The sequence below is a fragment of the Natrix helvetica genome, assembly GCF_964273705.1.
Source record: "Natrix helvetica genome assembly, chromosome: 2".
Taxonomy (NCBI): Eukaryota; Metazoa; Chordata; class Lepidosauria; order Squamata; family Natricidae; genus Natrix; species Natrix helvetica.
The window spans coordinates 96,825,373-96,847,391 of record NC_138552.1 but is presented as its reverse complement, the minus strand read 5'-3'; the positions used below and the strand labels follow the sequence as shown (position 1 = coordinate 96,847,391).

General features: G+C 40.8%; 1 protein-coding gene across 19 annotated transcripts in view; it reads left to right on the top strand.

Moving 5' to 3' along the window:
- ZNF462 (zinc finger protein 462) overlaps positions 1-22,019 on the top strand; it is a 163,782-nt gene that overhangs the window by 127,779 nt on the left and 13,984 nt on the right. For all 19 annotated transcript variants that reach the window (XM_081940203.1, XM_081940207.1, XM_081940205.1 and 16 more), the window contains 3 exons: positions 4,441-4,696; positions 8,828-8,964; positions 19,554-19,777. In XM_081940203.1, the coding sequence (XP_081796329.1) occupies positions 4,441-4,696; positions 8,828-8,964; positions 19,554-19,777 (617 nt within the window). The remainder of the gene's footprint in view (positions 1-4,440; positions 4,697-8,827; positions 8,965-19,553; positions 19,778-22,019) is intronic.

Genomic DNA, 22,019 nt, shown 5'->3' with positions numbered 1-22,019 from the left:
CAGCCTTCCATCTTTCTGAGGTGGATAAAATGAAAGCCCAGATTGTTTGGAACAATATGCTGACTCTAAACCGCTTAGGGAGTGCTGGGAAAACATTATGGAGCAGTATATAAGCTTTAAGTGCTATTGCTGGTTGGAATACTGCTGCATTGGAATACTGCTTTGGAATACTGCTTTCTTTTCTCTCTGCCTGTCTTAGATCTTTTGCTGGGAGCACATATTGTATGTTAGAAAACTCAAGCGTTTTCTATGGACCTCCCACTAAACCCACATTCACTTAGTGTCAATACTTTTGCTCAGATTCATACAAGGCCAATTGCAATTTGTTCTATTCTGGATTCTACGATTTATAAACTCATTTCTAAACAGGGATTTTGCATATTCTGACTAAATATTTCCGTAAAAATTAGCAAAAGTTGAAAGAAACGTTGTACAAGAGCAGAGCAAAATTTCAGGAGGAAGCTGTAAAAAGCATTAGCTAAAAACAAACAGGTTTTAAAATTGATGTTATTTGCAGATTTGTGGGAATGGAATGGGGAGGAATACAGCCAAATATTGAGTTGTATACTGTTGAATGCACACTGAATATAAGAAGCATGCCTTTGTGGTAGAAATTTTCATTTCTCCTATAGGTAGTCTCAACTTAACGATCAAAATTGGGACTATAATTTCTGTTATTAAGCAAAGCAGTCATTAAGTGAGTCGCACCTGAATTTACGAATTTTTTTTGCCATGGTTAAGCAAATTATTGCAGTTATTAAGTAAATCACAGCAACTGTTAAGTGACTCACATAGTCATTAAGCAAATCTGGCTTCCCACATTAACATTGCTTATTGGAAGTTTGGCGATCATACGACCCCAGGATGTTGCATCCATCATAAATAGATGCCAGTTGTCAAGCATCCAAATTTTGATCATGTGACCAGAGATGCTGTGACAGTCATAGGTGCAAGGACCAATCATAAGTCACTTTTTTTCTCAGTGCTTTGAGAAAAGCTTTGAATGGTCACTAAACAAATGGTTATAAGTCAGGGACTACATGTGTTCCCTTTTCATCTGGAAATGGAAACTGAAGTGTTTTAAGTTATATAGCAGTTTTATATATCCTCAATCAGTCTTAATTCCAGGATTAAGATTTTGGCAATTTAATTTTCTTTGTCTTCATTTTAAGGAAAGAAATTTAAATAAGACAACTAGACTTAAGGGAAGAAAGCAATATATTACACTGTGATTTAAACTTATGGCCCATTAAAATCTCTACATGACCACCTTGCTTTGCCCTTTGCACAATAAATAAATTAGAAACTGGCTTAAAGACCTGTGTTTTGCTTGTATGGATGCCATTTAATTTATACCTCTTCTACTACAAACACTAAAGACACGTGACCTAAAACTAAAACCCCAAAATAGGATTCATGTCCCAAATATCAAGGCATGTTTTATGGTGCTGTAGAATTAATTTTAGTGTTATGATCTATTTGAGCAGAGATAAACTCAGTGGTGGGTTTCTATTTTTTCGCCGCTCCAGGCCGAACCGGGAGTAACCCACCTCTCGATAAACTACTTAGTAGTGTCCCGAGGTTTTGAACCTACAATTGACATTCATAGTGTTTATGAGCAGAGGGAGCTATCTAAAGAACAACTGAAAAACTTCATTATGGGGCATCCCTCTAAAATCCTATATATTTGAATTGCTAGAAGCCGAGAAAGGTCCATTCAACCATTGTTACTTCTTTTGTCCTTCATTTTGTTATTTTGTTCTTCTTTCTGTAACAGTAGTTAATCAAAGAAAATTTCTTATCAAGAATTAAATTGAGCCAGTTGGCACAAGTCTACCTTAATGAATTAAACAGTGTTATAATTATGCTTAACGGTTTTCCCCCCAAGCAAATAATGTGGTTTGTTTAAACAGATTCTAGGTTATTTCTCTCAGGACAAGCCAAGAAAAGAAGCCACAATCCATCTATAGTTTATTACCCACTCCCTGAATGAATGAATCAGGGACTAGCAAGCTCTTCATTCATCAGTGACCTTAATAGGGTCGTGCAAATCACTTTAGAGGGTTTTTCCCCCTTTTGGTGATTTTACAAATTGGTTAAATATCATAAACTTAGCCTGTAGCAATTAGACATCTCTCTTCATTACTTCAGATTGTAATTTATATTTCCTCCTTTTATTTTCCACTGTTGTTTGCTTCAATTAAAAGTCCTTTTTATTTGTGGTTATATTGATTTGACTAATTTTGACATAGTTTTAAAGGATGAAATACAAAGTTTCTAAATGTCTTTCTCTTTTTGAAATTATAATGTTGCAGTAGTTTTGATCAGCATTTGTAGCCTCCCACTTTAATTATATCTGTATTCCCATATACAGGTAATCCTCGACTTATAAAGTTACAACATCACTGGAAAAAAATGACTTACGGTCATTTTTCACATGTTAACAACCGTTGTAGCATCCTCGTGGTCACATGATTTACATTTATATGCTTGACTGACTCTCAGTTATGACAGTTGCAATGTCCAGGAGTCATGTCATCACTTTTTGTGACTTCTGACAAGCAAAGTCAAAGGGAAAACCATATTCACTTACCAACCATGTTATTAATTTAATAACTGCAGTGATTCACTTAACAAATGTGGCAAGAAAAGTCGTAAAATGGGCAAAATTCACTTAACAAATTTCTCACTTAACAATATAGATTTGGAGCTCAGTTGTGGTCATAAATTGAAGACAACCTGTATAACATAAATTTTATAAGTAAAGCTTGCCTGCTGATAATGCATATAAGTTTTTCCTTCCTCGTTGGAGTAAAATCTGCAAAAAATAACATTTCTTAATGAGATACTGAATCTGGAATAAGACAGATGTTTTTCCTGTTGCAAGCTCCTTCATTTTCAGTCTTCATATAGTATTTTCTATATGTGCTTATTTCATACAGGTAATCCTTGATTTACAGCCACAGTTAGAATTTCCATTGCTAAGCAAGGCAGTTGTGAAGGAAGCCTTGCACAATTTTGTGACCTTTTTTGGACATGGTTGTTAAATGAATCACAGCAGTTGTTAAGTGAATTACGCAGTTATTAAGCAAATGCAGCTTCCCCCATTGACTTCGCTTGTCAGAAGTTAGCTGGGAACGTTCAAATGGAAATCACATGACCCCAGGATGCTGCAACCATCATAAATAAAATGCCAAATGTTCAAACTTTGATCATGTGATTGTGATGGCTTTATTACATGTACTGGTTGTAAGTCACTTTTCCACTGCTGTAACTTCTAATGGTCACTAAATGAATGCTTGTAAGTCAAGGACTATTTGTAAAAGATAGGGCTCCTAAATCTTTGCGCCAGAATTGATCTGATCATTCAATGGTGATAAAGATACAGAAATTGTTAGAAAAACTCTTAATCCTTTCCTTCTATCTAATGATCATCCTCATTTTTTGCAGCCCATCTCCAATATCCCTAAAAGAAAAGGTAGATGTCCGCACTTTAATAAAAGTATTATATTATGTGTACTTGGATCTTCCTTTTGGTAGCAATTAGACTTACTTTAAAGTAAAAAGAGAGAGATAATTCTAATTTTCACCTGAAAATTAAGTTATGAGGCAGTATTCTATATGTTGTATTTCTATCTTGAGCCTGGTAGAATTTTCCGGGCTAAAACCAGCAACTTCAATCCAAAAATAAACTTGCAGAAAATAATGTCAATATCAAACAATTCCAGTTTACAATGTGGCTGCAATACTCTTCAGTATTTCAGTAGGTGGCAGCACTTGGCTGATCTTATCTATGTTTTGAAGCTAAGCCAGGTTGGACTTGGTTAGCATGGGGACTATTTAGAAAATCCCAGGGCTTTAGACTAGATTGAAAGTTGAAAGAACATCACAACAGAAGGCAATGATAAGCCTTTTTGTTTGTTTTTACTGCTGCCAAGAACACTCTATGCCATAACCACGAGTCAAACTCAACTTGAAAGAGTCTCTATCGTTTTGATTTGCCCTAATTGTAGCTTCCAGATCCACTTCAAGAGCACTTTCATTTTTAAGGTGCTAAAATAGGCTACAGTGTTTTTTATAATGTGGATAAATATGGACACCTACACATCTGGCTCATGAGTTGAAGTTGATAACATTCACTGTGTGCTGCAGTTACATGTTACATACCTTACTTTACATTTAAAAGTATGTTTAAGCATCTTTTTGGACCCGGTCTGCCCAAGCAGCAAATGAATACATAATGTTGGCTGTCAACTATGTTAAAACAATAATTCAACCAATAAGAACCAACTTTCCTATAACCAATGGAAAAAAAAAATTAGCAGAGCAGCATTGATCTAGCGTTGCATTTAAATTTCAGAGTCAGTTCTTCCTTTGTCCTCCTTCCTTCTCTCCCCTTTTGGATGTTAATGTTAAATAGTTGTTTACTTTCCCTTGCAGATTCTTCCTATTCAGAGCCTCCTGATGTCCAGCAACAACTGAACCACTATCAGTCCGCAGCCTTGGCAAGAAATAATAACAACATTAGCCCCGTCCCACTTTCTGGAGGAGACCAGAAAGCCGAAGCCATCCTTAACTGTGAATTTTGTGAATTCACTTCGGGTTACATACAGAGCATTCGCCGTCATTATCGTGACAAACATGGAGGGAAGAAGTTGTTCAAGTGCAAAGACTGTTCATTTTACACAGGCTTTAAGTAAGTTGCTACACTGGAGAGTTAAGGGTGGGTCTGTTGCCAGGTCAGCAGCTATGCGTTTAATCCTGACAATTTGTCACGGTCTGTTGGAATAACCTTGGGAGACAGGAGGAAGAACTATAATGTAGACCAGAGGTCTCCAACCGTGGCCACTTTAAGACTTGTGGACTTTAACTCCCAGAATTCCTCAGCCAGCTTTGCTGAGGAATTCTGGGAGTTGAAGTCCATAAGTCTTAAAGTTGCTAAGGTTGGAGATCCTTGGTCTAGACAACAGTCTGATAAGTGAGTCCAAAGAAGAGATAGTCTGGAGAAAGCATCTCAGGAGGGACCTACCTTAGTTTTCAGAAGAGTAAAAGTAAGGGAGAGGGGAGAGATATTTTCAGTCTTGCAAAAATTATATTACTCTAATCTTAAAATAAAGTTAGTGTTAGCGCTCATCGTTGGTGCTTCTTGTCTGAAACACCCGAAGTGGCTCAGCTTCTGTCAGTAGACCTGCGTTCCCTCTATTTCTGTATTGTGACTTCAGCCTCCATATCTTGACATTTATGTCCCATTTACACAGTGAGGGGAGGGGAAGCTTCTTCTTGTACTAAATGCTGCAAACGCACCCTTTTGTTTATTAGCAGTACTAAGATATAACATGCTTCTAGTCCTTGTTGTAGAAAAATAGATAAAAATATTTGCTTTGTTGTACAACCCGATAAATATCAGCTCAGAAGGATATCATGCTGGATTCATTCCTAGACACTGGATTTACAGGATTGCTGTTTTAGTTTTAGAGTCTGAGACAAGATGATAGAAACAAGTAAGAGAACCGTAATCCACATTGCTAGAAATACCTACAGAAATTTGAACACTTAATCCAATAGACCAGTGGTGGGTTTCTACCAGTTTGGACCGGTTCAGCCTGGTGGTCCATAGGCACCGCCATCTTGTTTTTGGCTTCTGCGCATGCGCAGAAGCATTTTTATAGTACTGTGCATGAGTGTGCATCAAGCACACGTCTGCTGCGCAACCATGAGTGAAGCGGCAGTAGCGGCTGCCAGAACCCACCTCTGCAATAGACTACATATGCTTAGAATTATAATTTCACTCTTTTCCATGTGAAGTGAAGCAGAGATGGGTATTCAGCAGGTTCTGACCAGTTCTAGAGAACCGGTAGCGAAAACTTTGAGTAGTTCGGAGAACCGGTAAATACCACCTGTGACTGGCCCCGCCCCCATCTACTCTCTGCCTCCCGAGTCCCAGCTGACGGGGGGGGAATGGGGATTTTACAGTATCCTTCCCCTGCCACGCCCACCAGGCCACGCCAACAGAACCAGTAGTAAAAAAGTTTGAATCCCACCACTGAAGTGAAGTGTGAAAAGCAATAAGCTACTTCCTCCTGAAATCCACTTTGTCATTGGGGGGACTGATCCTATAAGGGCTGTTTGCCCACCAAACATTCAAAATATCTTTAAATGGCTGTGTTTTCTATTTAGGGTTCTTGGTATGGTTCTGTCTATAATCCAGGAACACAATCGAGTGGGCAGCACAAGCTGCAAAGGGCGATGTGCTTATGGATAATCTCTTGTCTGCTGAAATATGCATAGGGCAGAAAAAGTGTGAAAACCTGTTGGTGTGTGAAAGAGGCACACTTTTGCAAACAGCTGCCTAGGCTAGTCCTCCTATGGCCTTCACTCTAACATAAAGATTGCAAAAGTGTCTGTTGTGGCCCGCCCGTGGCCAGCAGTGCTGGTGGCAGACTCAGACAGTGAGGAGGTTGGGAGGAACATGGGCCAGTCCTGGAGTCTAGGGAAGGCTCTGATGAGGGTTCTGTGTCGGAGGCAGAGATGGGGCCAGGGCTGTCCGACAGTTATCAGCTGCCTTCGCAGTCAGATATCAGTGGGGCAGAAGAACAACTGGAGCCTGTTCCCGATGTGCATATGCACAAAGCTGCCAGGAGAAGGAAACATCTAAGGAGCAAGGGTTGATTCGGGAGTAAAGGCACAGGTGGACAGTGAATGCCCCCCCCCATAGGGAATAAAGAGGAGCGAAGGGCGAGAGGAGTTTGCAGGAGACAATTAATTCAATTCATTAGGGTGAAGATCTGTTCCTGACTTCTTGCCAAGTAATTGATGCCTGGCAACTCTCCAAGCCTGATAAAGGTCTGTAGTTGTGAAGTCGCATGAAAGACTGTTTGCCGGGACTTTGCTGGAGAGGAATTCCCTTTAACCTAAATAAAAGAGGTTTTCTCAGGACGAGGAGTCTGCTTCATGATCTTGGGAAGCCTAAGTCAGAACAGTGTCATGTAGAAATAGGCCATGAGTGTCAAATTCACTGTGTCACGTAGCTGTCACCTGACGTATCGTGACGTTTTTCCTTTCGCGGAGCATGACGTATCTGGACCGTGGGCCGCCAGTTTGACACCATTGACCCAGGCGCTGCCTGTACTGCACTGTATATTTGCAGCTTCAGTAAAGTTATGTGTGCATAGGCTGGGAGGGACTTTGCGAACACAGCTCTTCCAACAGCACTTTTTACCTTATCTCTTTAGTTAAAGTTGACATTTGCCCTGAAGGGAGAAGGATTTAGAAACCTGCCTAGGGGAATATAATAGCGAATTCTTATTGACTCTCTGTAGGGTTCTGCAGTCAGCAAAATCTTCCTTCTCTTAAGTTTTGAATTCCCTAAAGTTGGTTTTAATGCTTTTCAAAAGAAACTTCACAAATGGTTCCTGGAGTTTTTGGATAAAACTGTGAAAATGGAGTTACACTCTGCCAGGTGTATGTCCTGATATATAAAGTATATGAACCTGCAGTTACTTTGCATGAATAGATCCTAATTCAGGTACAATCTGGGTAATTTCTACTTTGAAAACATGTTTTTTTGCATCCCAGTAATGTTTGTGCATAAACACATGTTGACAACCATGTGAGGTACTGTATGTACAGACATCTAAATCAGGACAATATGGATTTCCCGTTCTATTTATATGGATGGATTGATATTATGGATTAATGCAGTGTTTCTCAACCTTGGCGACTTTAAGTCCTGTGGACTTCAACTCCCAGAATTGGAGTTGAAGTCCACAGGACTTAAAGTCGCCAGGATTGAGAAACACGGTTAATGGGTAAGTTTTCTATTTCGAGATGAATTCTTTTTTTCCCCTTAAAATGCCTTTCTGTGGCCATACTGTACATGCCCACCCAGCTCCCTTTTGGGATACATGCCGGTCATCTATACTTTTGCTTTAAAATATTTGAAATTGGCACCAATGTAACATTGATCTATTGAATATAGCTAGTCCTCAACTTACAACGCTTCATTTAGTGATCGTTCAACGTTACAATGGCACTGAAAAAATGTGACTTATGACCATTTTTCACAGTTATGACCTTTGCAGCATCCCCCATGATCAAAATTCGGACGCTTGCCAACTGCTTCATATTTATGGCGGTTGCAGTGTCCCAGGGTCATGGGATTCCCTTTTGCGACCTCCTCACAAGCAAAGTCAATGGAGAAGCCAGATTCACTTAACATCCAGGTTACTAACTTATCAACTGCAGTGATTCACTTAACAACTGTGGCAAGAAAGGTCGTAAAATGGGGCAAAATTTACTTAACAAATGTCTCATTTAACAACATAAATTTTGGGCTCAACTGTGGTTGTAAATCGCAGGATTATCTGTATTCCAATATTCATTAATATAATTCTAATTAGGTTTAATCTGTGTTAATATTGGTTAACATAACATTTAATCCTACCTTTTTTTAAAAAAAGAGAGCAAAGTAAGTAAAAAATGTGGCTGAATTCATTAATCACCTAAGCTATAGTTTGTTATCACTGTGGTTTAATGAATAAATAAAGAACTAATTGTACTAAGCCTTTAATCATGGTTTACAAAATAATGTCTGGGTTGTCACAAACCATTATTGTTTAACGTGAGCCAGACCTAGCTTTTATTTCTATCAGTTCCTGGGAATATTAAACCCACTGTTCCTTAAGTCGGGGAAATTTGTCTTGACAAATTTGTATAGCATGCCTGTAAATGTCGATATATGTAACTTCTGTCACATACAAAAATATTCAAAGGGTTAAGGTTCTCTCCACTTATATCTGAGCCTGTGTACTACTTTCTGTGTTTGTAGATCTGCTTTTACTATGCATGTGGAAGCTGGGCATTCAGCAGTTCCAGAGGAAGGACCCAAAGATCTCCGTTGTCCTCTCTGTCTCTACCACACCAAATATAAACGGAACATGATCGACCATATTGTCCTTCATAGAGGTAAAGAACTTTACAAGAATGTATCAGTGACCCTTCCAAGATCTTTGCGTGTTGCTCCTGCATTACTCACTGGAAAACATGGTGCCGAGGAGAATACAAGAATCGTGTCATCCATGATCTTGTGTCAATATTCAGCATCCAGAGAATAGAAGGGTGGCAGAAGCTTGTGGCTTAAACCTTTTGTTTTTAGTGCTCTAGATCAGAGATGGGGAATGATGCCCCCCCCTTTATGACTTATGGACTTCAACTCCCAGAATTCCTGAGCATGGCTGGCTCAGGAATTCTGAGAATTGAAGTCCACAAGTCATAAAAGGGCCATATTTCCCCATCCCTACTCTTCTGACTATCATTGCTGGAAACTATTCTAAGACAGGAATCACGTGAAAACATAATTTTAAAAAACCCTAAGAAAGCTTAATCAGAATAGAGCTGGAAGGGACTTTGGAGGTCTTCTCATCCAACCCCTTGCTCAAGCAAGAAACCCTATACCATTTCAGGCAAGTGACTGTCCAGTCTCTTCTTAAAAACCTCCAGTGATGAAGCACCCACAACTTCTAACGGCAAGCTGTTCCACTGGTTAATTGTCCTCACTGTTAGGAAGTTTCTCCTTAACTCCAGATTACTTCTCTCCTTGATTAGTTTCCATCCATTGTGTCTTGTCCTGACCTCTGGTGCTTTGGAAAATAAGTTGATCCGCTCCACTTTGTGGCAACCTCTCAAATACTGAAATACTGCTGTCCTGTCCGTCCATCCGTCCGTTCCCCACCCCCAGTCCTTCTTTTCTCTAGACTAGCCAAACCCAAATCCTGCAGTCGTTCTTCATATGTTTTAATCTCCAGACCTTTAATCATTTTAGTTGCTCTTCTTTGCACTTTTCCCAAAGTCTCAACATTGTTTTTGTAATGTGGTGACCCAAACTGGATGCAGTATTCCAGGTGTAGCCTTACTAAGGCTTTATAAAATGGTTAAACTTCCAAAAACCCTCATTGGAAATCTAGAAATCAAAGAAAGCCATGGCCTGTCCATTGTGGCTACCAACTTTCAAAAGGCTGCTCATTCATGTGGTCTATAGAAATGTGAATACAATTCTTGTATTCGCCTAGGGACCAAAGAGTGCTGATTTGCTGCCGTCCGCAACTTAATGCTTTCCTTATTTGTACTCACAATGAAGACTGTCATTACAAGCTGCGTAGTTGTGTGCCTACCATAAAAATGCTCGCAGATCCTGTTTTCATATATCACCTTAGGCCTAGGATGTCTTTCTATGCCTGGCATCCGATCTTACCTAGTCTTTGCAGTGTTGGAAGCATTTAGCCCACTGAAAAAGCAAAATAATATCCGATTCTCTTGGCTGCAGATTTATACGCTCTGAAAAGACAGCTGCTTAGAGTCCTCTTGGCTGGGAACCTTGCCCATAGTTATCAGCCTTGATGCTTTGAGATGGTCTGTTGGCTATCAAAACCACATATCCATGTGTTGGGGTGGAATTCTGCCTTATTGCACGCTGAGTAGAGTTCCTCAGCAGGGGTAGTGGCACCGAAGCAATGAGTAGCATGTGCCATCTCTCCGGGAGCAGATATTTTTCCGTTCTTGTGTTTCCGTCGCAACTTACACAGTGGCTTGCCGCTTCTTTGTAAGCTTCTGTTGTTTCTGAGAATTTGAATGGGGGAAGCAGGAAAGCCAGAGCTGCTTCTGTAGTGATTGTCTCCAAATGTAGAGGAAGAGCAGACTAATGATTTTCACAGATGCCCTTTTGATAGCCTCCCAAAAAAGGGGATTTCTTTAGAGTTCAGATCCATGTAACGGAGTCCTGAAACTGAAGCGAAGGAAACTGCTGCTGTCACAGTTGCACTTTAGATCTATGGGAGTTACAGGGCCATGTAGCCCAATCCTGTTGGTCTCCCAAGCTTGCAAAAAGCCTTTTTTAAAATTATTTTTAAATGTTTTTTTTTAAAAAAACACAAATAGTACAAACAATACATATACAACTGAATACAAAAAAAGAAAGACAAAAGAAAAAGGGAAAAAATACCTATTACAGTTTACCCCCCACACCCTGGAGACCTTTCCTTCCCCCCCCCCCCTTAATATTTCTTAGATATACAATATATTTCAATTGGGCCCTTATATCCTCAAAAACAACATATGTTCTTGAGTAGGTTTATTCCCTTTGCCTTCCACCAACACTGATTTTATAAAATATCTTCCCCCCCCCTCCCACTATTTCATTATAATTATTTACTTTAATCATCCCTTTTTAAAGTTTAATTTCTGTTCAAAAAGGCTTTTGAAGATTGAAGGGTGGGATTTGGAGGAAGGGCGAAAACAGGAATACGAATTAAACCAGTGTGGGTTTTGTGCTAACACTCTCTGAAATGCAGATCTTGTTGCATTCTAGGTTTCATTCAGTGGTGGGCTACTGCGTGGATGCGCAGGTTTGGGTGAACCCTTAGCTTTGATCGCTGGCTGGGCCCGTCCGCCCGCCCGCCCACCCTGGTGCTAAGCTATCCATTTATAGCTAACTTTCTGGCTCGTTCCCTCTGCCCTCGCTGCCCAGCTGAGTTTCGCGCCGCCCCTGCTTTACTCACCGGAGCTGCCTGAGTTGATTACCTGCTTCTTTGAAGCTCCGTTTCACTCCCAAAGGGGCACATGCGAGTGAAGCGCTATAGCGTGCACGCACGCGCACTCACAACCAGCAAGCCGCTTGTGATCGAAAGTGCAGCCCTCCTCTGGTTTCATTTCTGCTGTTTCTACGAAGGAAAGGTTGCTGAAATAATTCCCAAGTTACAAATATGCATGACTGGAATAAGACTCAATTTGGTGTAGCATTGAAAGGTCCTCAGACTAGAAACAAAGAGATTGAATTCCAGTCTTGCTTTAGATATGATGTTCACTGAGCGACTTTCATACACTCCCAGCCTTCAGAGGAAGGCAACAGCAAACCACTTCCAAAATTATTGTCAAGAAAACATCACAGGACTCATCCAAGCGTTGGCCAAGAGTCACTTTTAATTCAAAGGAACAAACGTGTGAAATAGGGTCTGGGGTTCCCCCCCCCCCCCCATGGACAATGAATGTTTTAGCCAAAAAATATTCTTAATCTCCCTGAAGCAAGAGTAGCAAAGGGTATGTTGCCCTCCTGAAGGGAGCTTATTTGCCTGCATCAGAGCTTCTTGTCATCCTCTTCTTAAGGCCCTCCTTCCTGTTTTGGAGATGCAATTAAATTCTGCCATTGTGTGAGTGGATATGTGTGGTTGCTGAACGGGTTTTTATTTATTCATAAATAAAATTTATTTATTTATATTTATAATAAACAAATTTTATTTATCGTTCGTTCAGTCATATATTTTCTACTCCCAAGGCTCTAGGGAGTTAAGCAAATCATAAAAAACTTAAAATTAGGTCCAGAATAAAATCAAGACAATATTGGAAAGCAGAAAATGCGTTAGGCCAGTGATGGTGAAACCTAACGGCACTGAGTACCCAAATCAAAATGTGCATGCATGTGTGTGCACCAGAGCATCGGAAACACAAAGACCAGCTGGCCAGCACACACATGCCTGTTGTTTAGCCATTTTTCTGCCTGTTTTCAGGCCGTTTTCCAGCCATTTTTTTTGGGCTGTTTTCAGGCCATTTTTCCGCGCCTGCAAAGACCAGCTAATCTGGCGTGTATGTGTGTGCTGGAAACCCGAAGAGCAGCTGGCTATGGTGCACATGCCCACAGAGAGGGCTCTGCGTGCCACCTGTGTCACACGTGCCATAGGTTCGCCATCACGGAGCTAGGCTTTGACCAATTATTTAGTCAATGTCATCAGAATTTAAAAATATATCAATTAGGTATATTTTAAACTACGTACAGTAAGTGTTGAGATGGGAAGCACTAGCATTTGTGTTTTACATGGTGTGGCTATATTAGCACTACAATATCAGGATCCTGGCAAGTTCTAGACGTTCTTTTATAGTTGGTGTGAAACTAAGCAGGCTGCCCTTACTAGCAAACTAACGAAGTAATACCCAACATTAATTTATGCAAAGTAATATCCAACATTATTTTATAGTATAGTGTTGATCAATACCTGTGATAGCACGGGAAAAACTGACGCCATAATACTTAAATGTTGTAGAGTTCCTACAACTGAATCCACGAAAGCATTTTTGCAGCCATTTGCCAATTCTTTCCAAACTAGTAAAGTTAAAGATAGCTAACTCGGGTTCTGAGAGGTTTTTTTTAAAAAAATTTTTTATCTATTTCTTCATCAGATTCATCCCCCAATATAAATTACCCCCTCCGAAAATCTCTTCCTATGAAATCTTTCTGCTGTCAAAATGTCCCCCTAGTCCATGGCTGGATGACTAATAGAGCCTCTGGGTTCTAATTTGTCAATCATCTCTAATATTTGTTTTACTCAAATATTAACTGTCTTGGGCAGTGTTCTGGGTTTAGCCCAATTTTGCCTGACAGATCTCAGCTGTGAAAACCTCCGTCAATATCTGACTGGGTTTTTTTGCTGCCAGCCAAGCCATATTTGACTGAATGTTTGAAGCTTTTGTTATAAACTTTTCCCAAACAGTAGCACTCGTGATAATAATTTCATCAAAAATTCAAACAGGAAGCATGCTCAAAAGCATGTCCATTGTTTCAAGGAAATGGCAAATATCGTTCGGATAGCTTCACCAAAGAGCAAGCATGATCTGTACTTTACTTTATTTAGATTTATAAACCGCTCCCTCTCCCCGAAGGGACTTGGGGCGGTGTACAGTCAGAGTTAAAACATCATATACATATATATACATAGAGGAGGCGATATACAAACTGTACAGTAATAATAAAATTAGAAACAACATTAAAATCTACCCCAAAATATACCCCAAAATTAAAAATAACTGCCAGGAGGATAAGGAATAGGACTATAAATGGGCCAGGCCAGCTAATTGGAACAGGTGGGTCTTGAGTTTCTTGCGGAAGGAGCGGAGATCCGTGGTGGTTCTAATATCGGGGGGGGAGGTCATTCCAGAGGGTTGGGCCCATCACAGAGAAGGCCCTACTCCTGGGCGCCGCCCGCTGGCATTGCTTAGTGGACGGCACCCGGAGGAGTCCCTCCCTGTGAGAGCGAATTGGTCGCAGGGATGCGATCCCACAGGTAACTAGGTCCTGTGCCATGGAGCGCTTTAAAGATGGTAATCAACACCTTGAAATGCACCCGAAAAACCACAGGTAACCAGTGCAGCTCGCGCAGGAGAGGTGTTATGTGGGAGTATCTAGTACTCCCCATGATAGCCCGCGCGGCCGCATTCTGGACCAGCTGCAGTCTTCGGGTGCATCTCAAGGGGAGCCCCATGTAGAGAGCGTTGCAGTAGATCTGTTATTTCACATGAAATCCATTAGTACCTGACATTCAGTTTTTATCAGCAAAATCGAAAATTTGCTGTATCTGATTCTCTGGGGCATGTGGCACAAAATACATTTAGGCTTAGTTACAATCTACAATGGTGTTAGACAAGTGGGTCTCAATTTGTGATCTATTGGTCAGAATCCACTTGAGTGTTTCAGATGAATGCTTTTTCCTTTCTTTTTCTTAGTTTGTACTAGGTTTTTTTAATCTCAACAGGTAGTCTTCGACTTATAACAATTCATCTAGTGACTGTTCAAAGTTATGGCCCTGAAAAACGTGACTTACAACTGTTTTTCACATTTACGACTGTTGTGGCATCCCCAGTCACGTGCTCAAAATTCAGATGCTTGGCATCTGAGTCATATTTACGATGGTTGCAGTGTTCCAGGATCAGGTGACTTTCTGACAAGCAAAGTCAATGAGGAAGCCAGAATCACTTAATGACCGTCTTACTAATGTAACAATTGCATATTTAACAAATGTGGCAAGAAAAGTCGTAAAATTTACTTACAAATATCTCACTTAACAATAGAAATTTTGGACTCAATTGTGGTTGTACATGGAGAACTGCCTGTATAACCTCAGCAAAGAAAATTTTTTTTTTTTAAAAAAAGACCTTGTGAGATTTAGGTGTTTTTATCCTCAATCACATGTAAGGTAGTCTCCCAGGATTTCTAAATTCAGATGTTTTGGGGAGAGGAAAAATGGCCACAGCAACTGAGGACCATGTTATGTTTCCTTTCTTGGTTTTAGAATAGAGGAAATATATTCTATTCCAGTGGAAATCAGAAATAACAAATTCAGATGTGTGCCAGAGAAACTTCGAAGGTAGAGTTGGGATTAAAATGCATACATTCTGTTTCCATTCAGATCCAATTAAGATACAATGTGGATTTTCCTATATAGCTAGAATTAAGGGATATGTGGGGAAGCAAACAAGAATCTCATAGAAAAAGTTACAGACTGTTTCTCATTAAACAGGATGTTATCAATCTGCCTAAGCCAGTACCGAGCTGCTTGATTCAGTTATTCGACTGGAACACCAACCTAAGCGGGGTTTCAGCTAACCTTGTACTGGCCTAGTGGAATGGGGATTCTGTGTACTTTACAAAGATTTGCAGGGTGATTTTTAAAGTAGTTGTTGCATGGTTGCGGTAGTAGTAAGGAATTACTTCTGACTTGTAAATGAGCTTGCTTTTCCTAACAAAGCTCTCCTAGCTCTCTTGAATCCTTTGGCACCCTTATTCTCAGGGCGGTGGAAATGCTAATCCTCAGCCAAAGGTTAAAGCTTTCTCATTTAGTACAGATAATGTAATTAGCTAGCACCTTCTAATAAATCAAATTTTCACGCAGGCTTTCAATAAATGCCCTGACATTTTTTCCAGTGCTTCATGCAGTTTACCAAATAATATATGCCTGAGACCTTTATTTTATTTTTATGTTTTTTAAATATCTTGTATCACTGTTTCACTTTGGTCAGCAGAATAAAATAATAGTTATTTGTAAGTATGAGGACTGTTTTTCTCCGTCACCTGCTGTTGCTTCCTTTTTTTAAAACAAATATAGGGACAGTTGCTATGCAGAGTATCAGGGTTTCGATTTTTCAAACATTAAAGGGAGATCATAATTTCAACATTATTCAAGGCAAATGTAACTACATGTTTACCATTGGAATCTTATTGATACTGTTTTTCTTTTAAATTCAGAGAAACAATTCCTATGCAGGTATAAGCAGCAAATAAGAAATTCAAATTCCACAGACCACAGTTTGAAAAGAAAGGTGCATTTGATAATGAGCTAAGAACTCTGTTATTAAAGAACTGGCAATTAAATTCAGATGGTTACACAGCCAGCTCTGCTCTCATTGTGGTAAGAGGAGGAAATATTCCATCCTTTCCTCTCCTGGCACAGGAAATGCATTGTGTGATGCACTTATATCATGCCCTGACTCAGGCTGTTCTTAATGGGAAGAAAGGGAAAATGAGTGCTTGAGTCACCCATGACATGAGGTGTGATGACAAGGCAAACCAAGTACTTTTCTTACCTGCTGCCCAGTAAATGTTTGATCTGGCCCTTGAATTACAGTTAATGTCAGACCTAACACCATTAAACCTCTAAACAGAAACAATCCTTGGCTCCATTTTCTGAGAAAGGTATAATTTTATTAGAAGTCAAGTGTAGTGCAGTAATGCATACCAGAACTGAGAATCTTGCACTAAAATCCCTAAGTTCAACTTCCCGCCCCCAGTCCCATCACTGACCACCCCATGACCAATCAGGTTCAGGCAAAATGTTTTCAGAACAGTCAGTTAGTATGCAGCTGCCTTCTTTTCCCAGTTGATGACCTTGAGGCAGCTTCTCAGGGAAGTACAGCAGTTGCTTTCATTTTCCCCCAAGCATTCCCCCTCACAAACACACTCCCCAGCGTTCATGGCAGACTATCACCGCATGGTAGCAAGACACAAGCAAGCTTAAGATGGCAGCTAACAGTTACTTTGTTTAAGCTTTTCCTGTAAGCTACTTCTCATATAATTAATGACCTACATAAACATCATGATTCCATAGGAGATGGTATTTGGGGACATGACATTTTTTGATAAAGTGCTACTGACTGAACATAAACTTCCACACTATTTGGGGCTGTGATATGACCCAGTAATAGCTTATTTATTTGACTTCTTTCAAAAGATGAACATCATTCTTCCTCTTTGCTCCTGGGCATGCATGATAGCTTGCTTGCCTACAGGTCGTCCTTGACTTACAATCATTCATTTAGTGACCATTTGAAGTTACGATAGTGTTGAAAACCAGTTCCTATGACTGTTGCAGCATTCCCACAGTCATGTGATTACCATTTGTGGGGCTTCCCAGATGGCTTCCAACAAGCAAAGCCAATGAGGAAGCAGGAAAGGAAGGTTGCAAGTCAGAATCATGTGATGTCTTGCTTAACGGTTGTACCACTTAATGATGACTTTTCAAATTCTAATTGTGGTCTTAAGTCAAGGGCTACCTGTATTTATTTACTTGTTTGTTCATTTTATCCCAATGATTTTGTTAGAGTTTGTTTGCTTATTTGTATCATGCCTTTATTATTTTTACAAAAAACTCAAGGTGATGAACATATCTAATATTACTTCTCCCTCCTATATTCCCCACAATAACAATCCTGTGAGGTGGGTTGGGTTGAGAGAAAGTGACTGGCCCAAGGTCACCCAGCTGCCTTTCATGCCTAAGGCAGACTAGAATTCAGTCTCCCACTTTCTAGCCTGGTGCTTTAATCACTCTTACCAACTCCATAATTTTAATCATTTTTCGAGTAGTTTAGACTTTAGTTTCTCCAAAGAAGCAGCACAGTTCAAACTTTTAAAGCACACAAATGGTTTCCGTTGTAGGAAATGCCTTTATCTAAACTTAGGAGTTGCACACACATTATTACAATTTATATCAAAAACTTTAGAAACAGATGCACATTCTTACAAATAGGCAACAAGAATTATTTGCTGTATATTTTCTCTGCTCCTTTCCCTCTCCACTTCCTTCCAGGAAGGAAGGAAAGGGAAGTTATGTTGGGTGAGCAGAAATTCACTTGCACGAAGTTGGTAGGTTTCAAAGGCTCCTCCTAGTTGCTGGTTCTTTTGAAGCTTGTTCTAAGGAGTTGTTCCTAATCAGAGGTGGCATTTAGACAGTTCTGACAGGTTCTGGAAAACCAGTAGCAGAAATTTTGAGTAGTTTGGAGAACCAGTAAATAGGCTGGCCCCGCCCCTGCTGCCTCCCCGCTTCCCAGCTGATCTTCTTTTGTTGCCCTGAACAGGAGAATGAAGCTGGAAAGCAGGTTAGTGGGGTGGGGAGGGAATGGGACTTTGCAGTGTCCTTCCCCTGTCACGCCCACAAAGCACACCCACAGAACCGGTAGTAAAAAAAATTGAATCCCGCCACTACTCTAATCCTGATAGCTACAGTGGGGATTTTTGAGAAACACCTTAATAGCAAGAAGGCATTTCATCAGATCCCTGAAAAGCTGTCTTCATTTGGCAAATGTACACAGATAAAGAAGTAGAGCGGGAAAAGCTATTAAGAGACTGATCAAAGACCAATGGGAATGCAAAAAAACAAAATCTGGCAAATTTGATTACACCATTTTATGCCCTCTAAAAAAAAAATAACCTTGACAGCAACCACTCATTGCAACAATAATCGACAATATAAAGTCTTAACATTGCTAAACAAGCATCTGTTTTAGAGAAAAGCTGTTGCCTGTATTGTAATAAACTCAAATTTTATTATTTCTGATTCAGCTACTATGCATGAGCATCCAATTTCAAGTCCTTCTGCCGAGGAATAATAACATTCACGCTTGCAGTAACTTCCAATAGAAATAAAAATGTCCTCCTACAACAATTTTGAAGTCCGATGTAGCCAGTAAATACGTTGATCGTTCCACTTTGCTCTGCTGCGTCCCATCCCGTTGTTTTTTTTTTTTTTTTGTTAAGCAAATGGAACACGCCAGAGCAGAATTTGGAAAATACTTTTTTCAGGACCATCTTTAGGGAATCACGGCTAGAACAAAAAAAGAAGAAATGAACAGGCTTTGAATTACCTGGTCCATCTATCATGAATGAATTGGCTTTATGATTCAGTAACTAACTGGATAAGCTGATGTATTGTACACTCAAAAGTAATGAGTTGAGTGAAATTTACTCTCAAGGTCACAGCCTGGGCATATTTGCAAAATATGACCGTGTTCCTAATTTGTATGGCTGTGAGGAGAATTGAGACAGAAAATGGGGAAAAGGCAGTGTTTTTATGACCAGCCTTGACTTTTGACTGTAGTTGAGCCCAAAGTTTCTATTGCTAAGCAAGACAATTGTTAAGTGAGTTTTGCCCCATTTTATGACTTTTCTCTATGCAGTAGTTAAGCAAATCACTGCAGTTATTAACATGGTCGTTACGGTGAGTCTGGCTTCCCTATTGACTTCGCTTTGTCAGAAAGTCGTAAAAAGATTACGGCATGACCCCGGGATGCTGCAACAGTCATAAGTGTGAAACATGATCATGAGTCGAACGGTTCTTCAATGAATGGTTGTGGGTTGAGGACTAGTAAAGTGCTAGAAAAATAAACTGAAGTGACTATCCCTGAGCATCGGGAGAAATGGCAAAAATAACTCTCCTCTTATCATCTCTTTTTTGCCCCAATAGAAGAGCGAGTGGTTCCTATAGAAGTTTGCCGTTCCAAGCTGTCCAAATATTTGCAGGGAGTCGTTTTCCGCTGTGACAAGTGCACCTTCACCTGTTCCAGTGATGAGAGTCTACAGCAACACATAGAGAAGCACAATGAGCTGAGACCATACAAATGCCAACTCTGCTACTACGAGACCAAGCACACGGACGAGCTCGATGCTCACCTTCGCGATGAGCATAAGGTGAGCAGTGGTTTCTGCTCACTGAGGCCCAGGCCTTGGTGGGGGGGGGGGTGAGGGGTGTCTCGCCTTGAGATGTCAGTTGGTCAGCTTCTAAAGAAACTCATTTCCCCCCCCATAAGTATCTAATGGATTCAACACATTTTCCATAACTAAGGTTCGGGGGTGTAGCAGGCCTGGGTCACTGCTGGTTCCTGCGACCCAGGCCGCCAAGTTACCATCAGTTGAGCCGAACCGGTAGGAACCCACCTCTGGTGTAGGCCCTGTGCTCTGGGTGTTTAATATGGTATTAGAGATGCACAGAGGAAAACCTATCAACCTTTATTAAGCAAGAAGTATAACCTGCCCTTAAATGTTGCACTGCGGAGACCTCATTCCACGCCGTTCATCTTGGTTTTCTGAATTTATACTCCAGTAGCCTTCTAACGGAGTTAACATCTTGTTGAACTCCTTTTCTTCTTCTCTTTTGGTGCCCTTCCCCCTCCCGAAAAAGTTTCACTTCTATTAAAATAATAATAATAATAATCGGGAGTGAATCTACTCTCCGTTGGAAGTGGATCTTTATTTGGACAGTAAGCTTGTTAGCGTATGGCAGGTGCACGGCAGAAAATAGATTATCATAAATCAATCACTGTTTTCTGTCTTTAACAGCAGCAATTCCGGGGCGGGGGGGGGGGGGGCTTCTAAATGGAGCTACTGTGATAAAATGAGCTTGGATGGAAACCCGGGAATGCATTTTGGCCTTAAACCTGACCATGTGCTTCTTTCTAGTATAAAGAAACAAATTCCAGGGCTGAACGTGTTGAGTGTCAGCTTCGTTCTTCACATTTAACAGTACAAGCTACCGGCATCATTGCTTTGCATCTGGTTCCGGGTGATGAGCTTCCAGGAACTCTAGCTAAAAAGGCTCTTTTTAAGTGGTAGAAATGGCAAAAGATGCACAGCCTATAAAATCTCCCTGTAATTCATCCTAGGGATAGGTGGCTCAGTGGCGAAGACGCTGAGCTTGTCAATCAGAAAGGCCTGCAGTTCGGCAGCTCGAATCCCTAGCGTTGCGTGATGGAGTGAGCTCCCGTTACTTCTTCCAGCTTCTGCCAACCTAGCAGTTCGAAAGCACGTAAAAATGCAAGTAGAAAAATAGGAACCACCTTTGGTGGGAGGGTAACAGCATTCCGTGTGCCTTTGGCATTTAGTCTTGCCGGCCACATGACTACGGAGACGTCTTTGGACAGCCCTGGCTCCTCGGCTTTGAAACGGAGATGAGCACCGCCCCCTAGAGTAGGGAACAACTAGCACATATGTGCGAGGGGAACCTTTACCTATAATTCATCAGATGATAAGATGAATCCTCTTCTTTTCGGAAGCTCTCTGCCTCTGAGTGGTAGAAGACGGGCTGTGGCATCCCCCTGCAAGCAGCAGACAGTAATAAAGGTCTCTGCACATATTTGTTTAATTGTGTGCTCATTGAGATGCAAAGTGAAACACAATATTCCAGATGGTGACATGATACATGACATTAGGAAGGTGTTCTGCATTCACCACCCTTGTCCAAGCTGCCCTGCCAATGTTTTGTTAGCAGGTGTCTCATCCCAAAGAGTCACAACGTTTGGCTGGCAAAGTGTATAAATTGAGTTGTGTTATGAAGCATGCAGTGAAAGGCCTCCTTGCAATTTAATTGCACGGAGGACCGTATTTATTTCTATCAGATGTCTTAATAATAATGGTGTAGGACTACATAAGATACATCCTGCTCAATTAAATAATACGTGGAATGAGGAGGAGGATGTATATTAGCTCAAGCTGGTCAAAACAGTTTATTTTTTTCCCCTGTTCCTGCCACAATCACCCAGTGAATCAATTGAAGGCTGCCATCTTTAGTTCCCATGCCCTGTGGTTGTATCACTAAGGCAATGATGGCGAACCTTTTCGGCACCGAGAGCCAAAAAGGTTGCACGGAAACAGCACATGCGTGCTTGTCGGGGCTGCGCTCCAGAAAAGCCAAACTTCTGGTTTCTCATGCATATGCACACCCGACGATCCACTGCCCGGCGTGCATACACAGGCCAGTTTTCGGCACTGCCGCATGCACAAAGGACAACTGATTATCGTGCGCACATATGCGCCAGAAAGCCAGAAGACAAACAGGCAAGGCCGTGCGTGGCAGGCGATATGACTTTGCGTGTCACAGGTTTGCCGTCACGGCTCTAAGGTATTATGCAGGGCTCTAGATTTTCACCATTCCTCT